This window comes from Callorhinchus milii, unplaced genomic scaffold (genome assembly GCF_018977255.1).
Source record: "Callorhinchus milii isolate IMCB2004 unplaced genomic scaffold, IMCB_Cmil_1.0 Scaffold2, whole genome shotgun sequence".
In the NCBI taxonomy this organism is placed as follows: Eukaryota; Metazoa; Chordata; class Chondrichthyes; order Chimaeriformes; family Callorhinchidae; genus Callorhinchus; species Callorhinchus milii.
In genome coordinates this window covers 96,282,025-96,295,290 of record NW_024704743.1, presented here as the reverse complement: position 1 = coordinate 96,295,290, position 13,266 = coordinate 96,282,025, and the positions used below count along the sequence as shown (strand labels likewise).

General features: G+C 41.8%; 1 protein-coding gene across 1 annotated transcript in view; it reads right to left on the bottom strand.

The window, feature by feature from the left end:
* The window catches only part of si:dkey-22o22.2 (neural-cadherin), a 134,376-nt gene that overhangs the window by 53,101 nt on the left and 68,009 nt on the right, over nucleotides 1–13,266 (bottom strand). Inside the window, exons 3-4 of the mRNA XM_007888374.2 lie at nucleotides 12,813–13,038; nucleotides 1,615–1,819 (exon numbers count right to left, since the gene is read on the bottom strand). Of these exons, the coding sequence (XP_007886565.2) occupies nucleotides 1,615–1,819; nucleotides 12,813–13,038 (431 nt within the window). The remainder of the gene's footprint in view (nucleotides 1–1,614; nucleotides 1,820–12,812; nucleotides 13,039–13,266) is intronic.

Sequence of the window (13,266 nt, the reverse complement as noted above, 5' to 3'; positions counted from 1 at the left end):
TGCAGTCTGCTCGTTTTCAGGCAGTTATTGCCTGGGAATGGTTGCTGTTTGCATCTGTGTAAATTGTGGGTTTCTTTATTGACTGTTGAAAGTTTGTAAAAGTACAATATTTAACTTAATAAGCGCTGTGTTATTTTTATCCACGAGGCTACTTACAGCTCCCCCACCCCCACCCAAGAGATCTGTTGCTCTGAGAGTTTCTGCATCTTCACCTATGCTAGCATAGAGAGACACAGAGAAAGATAGTCAGCTTGAGAGAGTCAAGAGAGATAGAGTGTGAGTGTGAGAGAGAGCCACACACACACACAGATACACAGAGTGAGCCATGCGCAAATACAAAGAGACAGACACACACACACATTCAAGACGTGAAGAGACTTTCTCCCTGTTTGGGGGACCTGCTTTACTCCAATCAACTGCCCAATTTGCCTGGAAATACTGAGTCAGCACTCTTGATAGCAAATATTTGTGAAGTGTTTTTAACAGGTCAAAAGCAAAGGTTATTAAATCCTAAATGTGACTCCAGTATTACTGTAATGCTTAGTTTACACTGCAGCTGTACAGCAAGAGAGCATTTCATGCTTCCAGATAATTTTACAGAGAATTTTCATGCTTCCAGACAATTTTACCTCCATATATGTGCATGTAAGTAAGTTAGTTTTCAAATATTATAATGAGCCACAAGGCGGATGCGGGGTGTTTAATAACATGGAAAAGATTGGTGCTACGTTGGTTACTCCATTGATTTTAAGACACCATATTGGAGGACATGGTGTTGGGAGGAGGCAGGATCTGTGTTTAAAGCTATAACCCTCCTCCCCTCCCCACATACTGAGCTGCACAACTTTGTTGACCTGTTCAGGGAGAGTCACAAATGGCCTTGTTTCTCAAAGATGCATTGGAGGAGCAATCAGCATGTCCACCCTTTTGAATGAGTTATAATGGGTGGCACAGATTGCTGTGGAGAGGTATTCCTTAATTGGAATTAATAGTGTCCCTTCCTCATGCAATCTGGGGGCATTTGAACTGCACACTTGGCATCACAAAACCACCACCTGTTTGATCTCAGTCTCTTTCCTACACTTTTCAGGTGGTGTACCAAACAGAGGGCCTTGGCTCTTCTCAAATGCATTTCTCAATCCAAAAAATGTATTTTAAAAACAACAAACAGCAGAGTGTTGGTGATAAGAGATCACTGTCTCTCTTTCAAAAACTCACTCACTCTCTCTTGGAGTCCACTCTTGCTGCTTTCAAAAGCCATCCAAAAACCTATCTGCTTGACTGCATTTTGCACCTATCCCCTTTTCTCCCACCCAGCTCAGGCTCTCACTCCATCTCTATAAAGTACATTGAGATGTCATCCTATGTGAAAGGGACTATATAAGTACAATTTGTTGTTGTTGAAGAAAAAAAAGCTGAAATTATTAGCAATTCTACTACAAATCCAGAAATAGCTGAGGATACAGTCTGCCGTCCTGTCCTGTGAACACAGGCTGAAATACATATTTTACTATGCACCTTGTACCTAAAAGATGCCTCTAGGAAACTGAGGAACGGGTCCAGGAATATCAATGCTATAAATTATTTAACTCTCAGCTGTTGCTTCCAACATACCTCGGTGACACTGCTGAATCCTGTGCCTGCTTCCAGCGCTCGGACCAGCAGGTGGTAGAGGTGGTTCTCAGTTTCATAATCAATGCTGTGTGTCAGGCTCAGCTCTCCATTGTCCTGGTTTACACTGAACAGACTACTGGGATTGATCAGCAGGGAGTATGACAAAGGTCTTTTCTGGAACGAGATGGCTTCTACAACTACGAACCTGTCAAAGAGGAAGCATAAATAAGAGAGGTGTTGTTGTGAAAAATCATATTAAAGCTCCAGCAAAACCACAGGGGCATTAGTTACTTATAACTACCACAGACCATCCCCAACTGTCTAAATCATGAGAAGACTGTAATATCTACAGTTTTTTTTATTAATGTGAAAATCTATACAATACGTTAACTCCACTTTGTCTTGAAAATGCCCCCATGAAGTTTTAATACTAGTTACACTGATCAATAGATTACAGAGGTTTCTGTTTATTATCAAGAATCAAAGTATACTGTATCTTTTGAAATCTCTAGGCTCAACTTGTTTGTTAATGGACCTGAAATACTCATGGACTTAGCTTGAAAGACTATTTTGATTTTAAATTTAAGACGGTGCAGAACTATGAAAAAATCTTAAATTCAGACTTTATTTGAAAGCTGGTTTTCAAAATTTTTAAAAAGAACCAGGTTCTAAATTAAGTCTGAATCTAAGAGTTTGCCACAATTCCGCTCAATCTTAAACAGGTTGGAATTTCGAGGCAAGTGATGTGTGCATTTTCTAACTTAACATAGTAATGTACCCATTGGGAAAAGATCACTGTTCTCCATTTGTCCAATCCTCAAGACAAACAAACGAATGAGCAAATCAATAAACAAACCAACGAAAAGATCTTATACCGTTCTTGTCTCTCACATTCCTCAATTGAAGAAAATAGCTGTCTTATTTCTTCTTGAATTTGTTGATACAATATGCTTCCTGAGGCAGTCTTGTTCTATATATTTACCACTCGTGCAGTCAAGTGCGCTTGTCAACAAGTAATAATAACAATCCTATAATTATGCTTGCATTTGATATAGCGCCTAGTCACATCTTCGAGACGTCTCAAAGAACTTCACAGAATATACTGTAAAGTGAATTGACTGTATATTTTGTGGGCAAAATAATAATGCATTACAAAGAACAGAAACTATTGTGTACAGTGCTGAGGTTGTACTAATCTATCTCTCTCACCGTCTCCACTTTGTTGCCTCTAACGGTTTCTCCTCCAGCGCCCACACTGTCACATCTGGCGTCCCCCAGGGCTCTGTCCTTGGCCCTCTCCTCTTTAATATCCACATGCTCCCCCTTGGTGACATCATCCGCAGACATGGGGTCAACTTCCACATGTATGCGGATGACACCCAACTCTATCTTTCTGCTCCACCCTCAACTCCACGACATCTGCTGTCCTGACAGACTGCCTATTGGACATTAAGTCCTGGATGAGGGCAAATTTCCTACAGTTGAATGTGAACAAGACTGAGGCCCTCCTGATAGGCTCACGCCAGCACCTCTGCACCTCAGGCTCTGGCAGCATCAACCTCCATGGTTGCACACTTCAACTCACCAAGCCAGTCACGAACCTAGATGTCTTGTTCGACCCTCAACTGTCTTTTCTTCCCCACATCCAAGCCATGACCCGTTCTGCCTTACCTCACCTCCGTGACATCACCCGACTCCGCCACTACCTCACCCCTCAAGCCGCTGAAACTCTTGTTCATGCCTCCATCACCTCCAGGCTCGACTATGCAAACGTCCTGCTTGTCGGCCTTCCCAACTCCTCCCTCCACAGGCTGCAGATAATCCAGAACTCTGCAGCCCGTGTCCTCGCCAGCACCAAACTCCATGACCCCATCTCCTCCATTCTCGCCCGAATCCATTGGCTCCCTATCCTTCAGAGGATCCAGTTCAAGATCCTGGTCCTCACTTACAAAGCCCTCCATGGCCTCACTCCACCCTACCTCTGCGACCTCCTAACCCCCTACCAACCCACCCACTCCCTCCGCTCAGCCGGCTCCGGCCTGCTCCACGTCCCCTGACCTACCATTGTGGGAGAGCCTTCAGCCACTCTGCCCCCAACCTCTGGAATTCCATCCCCAATCACTCCGCCTCAACCCCTCCTTAGCCTACTTCAAGTCCCTCCTCAAGACCCTCCTCTTCGATCATGTCATCGGCCAACGCCCTTTCTCCTCTCCTCCCTTCTCCCCTCCTGACCCCAGCTCAGGTCTGAAATGCTGTACTCTGTCCAGCGCCTTGGGACGTCCTCCCAACATGAAAGGCTCTATACAAATGTAATCTTGTTGTTGTTGTTGTAGTCTGTAATAATAGTAATCTTTTAGCATTTGCATTTGAGATAGCTCAACAATGCGATAAGCACTATATCAAATGCAAGGATTATTATTAATAATATACAGAGAACATCACGTGCAGTTCTCAAGCTGCAATAGTCCGTAATAGGTCTCACACACATAAAGTGGTAGTACCCAAATACTAAGTGGAAAATTGGGCTATTTTCTTGGGTGCATTTTGTTGAGTACTGACTCTCATACATAATCCTAGTGCAATAGTGCAGTAGGTGGCAAGCAATTATTATGACAGGAGGTTTTAATACTGAACTGATAACTTGTCAAGCATGGCAGTCCGTTAACATTGAGGTTAATAGCATAACTGGAAATTGGGAGTCAGCTCTGATTTTCCATCGGGCATCTGTATTTAAGATTTTTCAAGGTAAGTTGGAGCCAATGCAGAATATGTGCACTGTCAGTGATTCGTGGGATTAAACAAACTGAAGCAAAGTTAAAGCAATCAGATTATATCTGAGTTATTATCGGTGTTCAAAAGGAGTAGCTGTGAGGATACCATGATCTGCCGCCACAGGGAAGTATCGTTGAGGTGAAATTCCACCTGGTCTAGATTTACTCTATTAATGTAGTATTTCAGCACATCCAGAATGTGGCAAATGGTTGAATTCAGTCTGAACTTTGAAGTCAGTTTCCTGGCAGGTTTTTAACAGAACGTGTAGAAAATCATCTTCAAAATTAAGGCTAAAATTGAAGAATTTATCAAATTCTGGACCCTCTGAAATGCTGCGTTAATGGGAGTAAATCTAAACCCAGGAGGAATTTATACTCATGTTCATAAAGCTGCAGTCTGTCAAACTTTTACATTGTCATTTCTGGACACATAATGTTACAATGTAAATTACATCACATTACTACGAATAATAAACACAGCACCTCTGAATTGCCTGCAAATGACAATTTATCAACCGGTAACATCCCGTGTGTCTGTTTTATGGCTCGCTGTGCCACCTTGCCCTCTCAGTTCCCTTCAGCATTGTTCCATTCTGCTCTATCGCCTTAGTACGGTGCGCCTCTCCATGACACCATTTTCATTGCTCAACTCCAACCTGCCCTCGTTGCCATTGCTATCCCTGTTTCTACCCTTCACGTACTTCAACTCCACCAAAGCTCCATGGCCTGATTCCTGCCTTTTATCACCATCACCCTTGTTCGGCTTCACTGGCTCTCTGGTCCAACCGCAGACTAATTTCAAGATCTTCATCCTTATTCTGTATCTTTTCATAGCCTCACTACCAGTACCTGTGCAATCCCCTTCAACTCCACATCCCGCCCCACACACTCCGAGTCTGATTTTCTGATCCTGATATTGGATCATGTGCTCCGCATGAAGGGCGCTGTATAAATGCAAGTTGTTTTTGTTGATGTTTATTGGTTTGGTGCTCCACTTTCTCTGCTCCACTCTCAAAGCAGAGACTTTTGCCACCACTCCTTTGTCCTCTCTTCAAAAACCATGTTCCTTTACTCTCTCCTGCTTTCAAATACAGTATCTAAAGACCTACTTCTTTCAATATTTTTCCTTCCCAGGGTTAAACACTTTGAGAAGTTCCTTTATATAAACAGTGTCACACACAGTACAATGCAAGCTGATAGATAAGTTGTTACTTTTTTGTGAAGACAAGGCTCCTTTAAATAAAAAGCTGACCCTTTTTTAAATAGCAGGTCTCACTCAATGTCTGCCCAGCAGGCTCTGGCTCCCTCCAGGTCAGCTGCAGTGATAGATATGATAGTGAGACTATCACATCCATCACAGCTGTCTCCCACAGGCTGCCTTGGGGAATGAGGCCAGGCTGCAGGTTGGAGGCAATCTGCAGACTCGGTCGGCTCAGCTCAGCCGCTCTTACCACAGCAGCGCTGGAAGGGAGTTGAAAACGTTTGAAACTGGAGTTGGGATTTTACCACCAACCATGACAATTAATGCCCTGTTTATACTGCTGCAGGCAAAGCAACTTCACTTCAAGCAGGAGAGGAATAAGGAGCTGCGACTGTGGCTGAGGAGAAAAAGCTGAGCACATGTGCAGCGTGTCAATAGATAATTTAAATGTTACTAAGGAGGCGGTCACTCAAGACCACTTTCTGGTAACTTTCTTCTGCAGTGTGTGTGTGTGTCTAGGTGTCTCACCTCAGGCTCGAAAGGCATCAGAGGAACCACACTCACTCTCCAACTCTGCGACTCATTCTCATTCCAATTACATCCAACAAGAATATCAAGCTATCACTACTGATCTTTACCTGGGCAGTGAGCTAGTGTGATTATTACCTGAATAGGGATGATTTTCTCCCCGTATCAGCCTCTCCCATCCTCTCCACCCCCGCTGTCCCCCATGGCTTCAATACAGTATAATTCCCCAAGGGAATCCCAACAGCAAAATCCTATCTAGATCACAATGTGCCAAGATGGTAACATGAGGTTGGTAAAATGGGGGGAAAAAGGCCAATCTCAACACAAGTATAGTACATGAGGATTACTGAGCTTGGTAATAATGATCACGACGTAAGTCATTTTCCATAGTTCATCTTGAATTTAGGCTGATACTTATCATCAAATGCATTATGAAATGCCACAAGATTATTCTGTGTCAGATAATCTCTGCCCTCATCATCTGCTGCGTCAGTTTACATTTGATGCCACAGGGGCAAATGTTCCTGTTTTATGTAAATCCAGGCAGATGATTCACCAGTTAGTTCAGGAGCAGTCTGAAGATCAACTCAAAGCAGACCTTCACATCATTCAGAGCATTTAACTTACACATTTCATTAAAAAAAATCACAAAGTGTTCCGCTAATGTTCAGCAGAAAATAACACTGCCTGGTGTGAAACTAAGACGTACGGATCAGCCACTCTTACATGCTTAGGAAGAGCCCCAGTGCTTTCCCCAGAAAATAATCTTGCAATAAATCCTTGGATTTGACACAGGGCATTTCACATCAGGAAGACGCCTCAAAGCCCTTAACAGGATTTACTGTAAAGTGTAGTGACTGCATTTTGGAGGCAAATATGGTTGCCAGTTTATACACAGCAAAGTCCCACAAACAGCCATGAAATGAATGACCAATTTTATCTGTGGGATTGTTGGCCAGGACACTGGGGGAACAATTGATATTTTCAAAGTAAAAATCCTTCAGCTACTCTAACTGTGCTAAGTCCCAAGTCATTGTGGGTTCAGGCCTCACTTTAGGACTTGAGCTCATAGTACTTGAGGAGCATTGTATTGTCAGATGTGTCATGCTTTCAATGAGATATTATGAACAGTTCTATCTGCCTGATATTCAATGGACATTGAAGATCCCATGACAGAAGGGAGTGTTTCTCCAGCGCTCTGGTCACCAGCAAAGATGCTCCAGATAAACTGGTCTTTTGCTTCATGGCTGTTTGTGGGACTTTACCCTTGGTGCAGCATGCCTGCTGTGTTTACCTACAAAAAGCAATCACTATACATGAAGTTTTTTGACATAGCCAAATTTTTTTATAGTATATCCTGTGAAGTGCTGTGAAGTGCTTTGAAATGTCTCAACGATGTGATAAGGCGCATTTATCAAATGTAAGGATTATTATTATTAAAATCAATGGCAATTACTTTGCAGTGAATTTAAGACAATCTTGAAATGATGTGCATAAACCACTGTATGGTTTATACCAGCATTGAGCATCTCAATTATTGGGTTATGGCCTTTGACAATGGGTTTGATAGACAATGTGTCAATAAAGTGCAGGTTTATATCAGGATTCACTAATAATAATACTTCTTGCATTTGATATAATGCCTTATCATGTCTAGAGACGTCACAAAGTGCTTCACAAAATATACTGTAAAGTCTAGTGACTGTATGTTTTGTGGGTGAAACGCGGCATCCAATTGCGCACAGCAGTGTCCCACAAATAGCCAGAGTGACCAATTTCTTTTTTTTAAAAGGATTATTACTCCGGTAAAACGATCTGCCAATCAACTAACAACCTGTTCTTACTAACTGCTAGGTGAACAGAAGCAGGTGGAGTAAGGAAATTTGCCCAACGTTTCACCCTGCCTGGGAATCAAACCCATGTCCTCTCGCTTGCGAGGTGAGTGTTTTAACCACTAAGCTACAGGATTCCATAATGACTGAGTGTTTCTGAAGAGGGATCCTGTCAGTAAATCAATACATTCAATTACTAGAATTCCTGCTCCGAAGAGCAGTTCGTGGTTTGCGGAGATCCCATGAAAGGGTCATATACAGTTACTGATAATATTTCCTGTTAGTAATTGAGTCACTATGAGTGAATCCCTTCTTAAAACACCTCTGTGGCCTGACATTTCTCATGCTCTTAGCCTTAAAATAGTTGCTCTAAAATATAATAAAAAATGGATTTGAGAACTAAGGACAACATCATCCCAAATTAGGAATGAATTTAATAATCTTCCAAAATTGTGCATAATTTCGCCCACAAAACAGTATATCCTGTGAAGCGCTTTGAGACATCTCAACAACGTAATAATAATAATAATCATGATCCTTGCATTTGATATAGGACTTTTCACATCTTCTAGACGTCTCAAAGCGCTTCACAGAATACTGTAAAGTGAATTGACTGTATATTTTGTGGGTGAAACGTGGCAGCCAATTGCGCACCACAAGGCACTATATCAAACGCAAGGATTATTATTATTATAATTTAAAATTTGAAGGTGTGTTGGGGTGGAGATTGGAATTGCTGCGATATTATCACGAGTGATAATTGTCACATTAGCCAACAATGTGGTAAAAAGTGGTGATTGCTTACTATTGACCTGTGTTTCTCAACCTTTCTTGGTAACAAGCTCAGTGTCTTGGTGTGGGCCACTAGAAAATGAACCTTTCAGGTCACTCTATCTGAGGAATTGTCTGGTACGAACTGGCCATGAGATAAGCAGAGGCCTGGAACAGTAGTGGGACAGGACAACTGGTCCTGCTGTTTTGTCAGAGCAACAAATGCTCCTGAGCTGCAGGTGACCAAGCTGAAGTAGCCCAGTTCTAGTGGTTTTGACCTCTACAGAAACCAGTGCTGTTTTATTTGTATGCATGCTTCTGGCTCCTTTAAGAGATAACTTGCTGCGTGTACAGTTCACCGAACATTCTTTTCCAGCCATCCAGAAACCTGTACAATTTTGTTTTGGAGATGAAAGCATTACCACTGCAATTCTGTCACTTTGGTCAGTGTGAATGAATTTTCTGAGGCTGTCTGCCAATCCGTTTCCAGATTTGCAATGCTGTGCCCTCAAGGCAGAAGCTTCATCTGCTTCCTTCTGCTCTCTGGTGTGCACTCAATCCTCTCCAACATCTCGCAGAGACTCTTCAGCAAACTGTTTAAAGGCTTAAGGGTATCACGTACATTCACAGGCTTATCTCAGCTGTAGAGGTGGAGTAACTGCCAGGCTAGCGAAATCTAAACGGTGGCATTAAGTTTAGCAAATACTCTGGACAAGACCATGTGACCTATTTCAGCACAAGATGGAGACCAATCAACAAAGGTGCCATCAGGGAGAAGGATAGGAGGAGGTCAATTAGTCCCCTTCAAGTGGGCAACGAGTCAAATCTCCATGAGGGCTCAAAGTGACTTATCTCGCACCTATCTCCACCACCTTCCCTGCCTCCTTGCTGCTCTTCAGGCAAGAGCTGAAGACATCTCAACAACATTCTTCAATGGGAAAATGGGATATGTTTAGAAACCATCAAACCCTCGTTCCCAAAGTGGAACTTTTCGGTATAATTCGGTTAATGGGGGGTGAGCAGGTCTAACCTCGCTAACCGATAAAGAAAATTTAAACATCATTTTGACTCATGTTTGTATGTCAGTTCTGAGCTTGAGATACTTAAAATTCTATGGTTAGCAATGTATTCTTCAAAATAATCCAGGGTTAAAGCCCCAGACACAGATATATAATGAGGGACTTTGGGCTGGAAACTACATCAGCAAAACAGTTCTGGAGTAAAGGGGTCTGTTGGACTCATTCTATAAAACCTTTTTGTGGCAAAACATCAACAGATGAAAACTGCATTATTTAAGTGATATTCTCCAGAAGAGTTAAAATTTGCTGTCCAGTCCATAGCCAAATCGGAAGCCAGTGCCCAAGGGCACTGTGACCCCAGTTCAACAAGCACAAAGTGATAATTTCCCCTTGATGTGGTGGCCATATATATGGTGCTCTCAACAGGAAATACCAGTGTCAACATAGAGTGGAGAGACAGGAGAGTCATGCTGAAAAGTGTTGGAGAGATGCCCTTAGTACTTTATGTCTTGCAACATTGCAGGATTTTTTTTTAGGCCGGAGGCAACATTGCTCGATGGAGACTAAGAAGTAATGGTTGGATGGAGGTAATGTGCTGGGTCAGTGTTGCCAATGGCTTCAGATTGTCCTGCCTGAACATGAGGATGGCGTTCAATCATCTGATGGCAAATGTAAGAGTGAGATAGACAGAACACAACAAGCCTAACCACAGCAAATGGCAGAGGCTTCCTGAAGCCTGCCTCGTGGACTGGGCTCCTGTAAGAAAATAACTAAGTTTTCGTACTAGTGGAGCTTGTTCAGGACTGTTATAAGCAATGATTTATTCAATTAACTCTTTACTTCAATAAATATTTCATTTCATGTCACTGAGAAAAAACAAACAACTGTTTAACACATCAGAACTGCAGAAAACTGCTTCCATATTAAACTAAATTTAAGAATTTTCCAAAATTCAGCACAATCTTAAATTGCAAAATGTTGAAGAATGTTGGAAATCAGAAGATTTTTGTTGGATCACAGGTATTTCTGGAAGGGCAGACTGGTAAGGAGAGCTGAGTTTGGCTGGATCATAGAGGATGTAAATAAAACAATCTCCTACAATGAATTTTCCATTGTAAAGACTATAGGAATAATCACAACTAGCTGAACTTTTTGTCTACGTTTCTTTTTAACTGTGTCCATGTACAGTGCTTCCAGTACTTCTTTGAACACTAAACGCCCTTTGCTGGTTTGAGACTGTGTACACAGGTACACTTTTATTAGAAGAAATTAACAGAAATATCTATGTGCCTTTCAAATGTTCAATATCATAAAACATACACAGCCATTCAACGCTTCATTATTCAGAGTAGAATAACTTTGACTTGTTTCAAATCTTGCTATAATTTAAATTTCGCTGGAAATGGACACTTCAAAGCGATCCATGAAATGGCTATTATGCTGGAATGCATCCAGATTAACTGCTCAAGTAAACATGAGTCCATTAGTGCTATGGGTTCATGCTAATGGAGTACAACAATGTAATAGGAGAGGAGAGCTAGAAAGCATCTTGAATAATTCTCACGCCAACGTATAATCAAGTGAAGAGTGTTTCTTTTCTCTGGTGGGTGGTTTACACCCACTTAAATTTAAGACTTGTGTGATATCATCAGAACAACAGAAAAATATATTAATGTTCTTCCCCCAAATGACATGTTTATCTAGGCCGTACCAGGGGAGAAAAATTACGACACAACTGAAGAGCGATGAGACCTGAGACATTCACAGTCAAAGCTCATTCCTACCCTGGCATCTAATATATACATTAAATGTGCATAAATACATTCAAAACAGAACTCTAAACTTCCATCAGTTGTCTCTATATGTGTGTAAATCTATTAAAGCCATGTTACATCATTTTAATAGGTCTGAAAGCACCGCTGAGCTGTAAGTATCAGGAAGCTCCTAGGCATTTCAATGGTAAGTTATGTAACCAGACCAGTAATGGCACTGGAATTGGAGGGTAAAATCAGTTTGAGATCTCATTCCTATGCACGTGTCTTGAGTAGCTTAGGGTAAGGCTTCACCCTGATGTGCCGATGATCAAGTAGCTTCCTGACACCCATGCCCAGGCTCATGAATAAAGAATGGCTGTTGGAACACGGTGCAGGAGGGCAGACGGTACCTATTCAACTGGATTCCCATAGGAGTCAGAGGCTTCAGGAGAGGAGGAGAAATTATAGGAAAATTCAAACTGGATCAACATTAATTTTTTAGAGGGAGGAGTCAATGTATCAGCAAGAATTAAACCACAATATTCACTAGTGTAGGCAGGTTACATTGCAGTGGTAACTATTAACAATTAATAAGAAAGTACTAAATAACAAATTCTTAGAGCACTTAAATCCCATCATCACCACCATATAGATATTTAAGGAGAAGAAAGTTTAATTTGCAAGGCAATAGAATGCTTCATTTTTCTGCGGCATAAGCCAGCGAATTACCAACAGCATTTTTGTGCAAATAGCACTCTGTTACCTATTGAATCTGATGCCTGATATGACTGTTGTCAGTGACTGGGTCTTCCTGTTTCTATGTTCACTGTAATTCTAATACCTTCTACAGGCCTTTTTACATCTGGGGGAGGAGCAGGTGATGAAAACCTATCAGGCTGTTCTACATTTCTGTCAGGCTAGATCCCTGAGGGATGATAGTGCTGCAGACATTGCGACACATACACATAAATCATTACAACTTTTATAAAGCTCTGATATGTCCTATTGGAAATGGCATTGTTATGAATCTGAGATAAATTGCAGGAGATCAGTTTTAGTGGATGAGACATTGTTGCCTCAAATTGGCATATAATATAATAGCCAAGATACAACAACAGTCCAAGCATCAAATAAAATGGTTCAGCCACATACGCGATCCCTTTACCAATATTAGGAATGTCCTTTCTGTAGATATTAAGTGATGTCAAACATATTTTGAGGCTGTCTGGCAAACTAAGCACTCAGAGAAGTGACAGCTACTTCAATTGGTAATGTTTGAGCCAGTTGCCTCAGACTAATAGACTCTGGCAGTTGCTACTTACGTCTGTCCTGCTGGGCTATTTTCAGAAACAAACACACTGTAGGACACGTTGGTGAACTGTGGGGGTCTGGAGCCGACCAGAATGAAAATAGATGCATAAGGACCTTTGTTGCCTCGTCTGTCGACAGCAAGCACTGTTAGCACATATTCATTGTGTCTGAGCAGAGTCAAGCCTGTGGTCCTGATGATGCCTGTGCTCCTGTCAACTTCGAATCGCGCTTCGCCGCCTGCAAGTGCCAAAGTTGTGACATGTTAGGTGCACGAAGAGAAAGCAACTAAACAGGAGTGTTCAGTTGCTGGATTATTCTGATAACGTATTCTCATTATACAGATTCACTTTGCATGCCTTTAGATTTCAAACATTGAGTGGGACACAAAGCTGTTTGGAAGACTACTTGAAGACATTAATTCAATTTTATCTTTCGCGTGAGGGAACATCAGTGAAAATCATTATT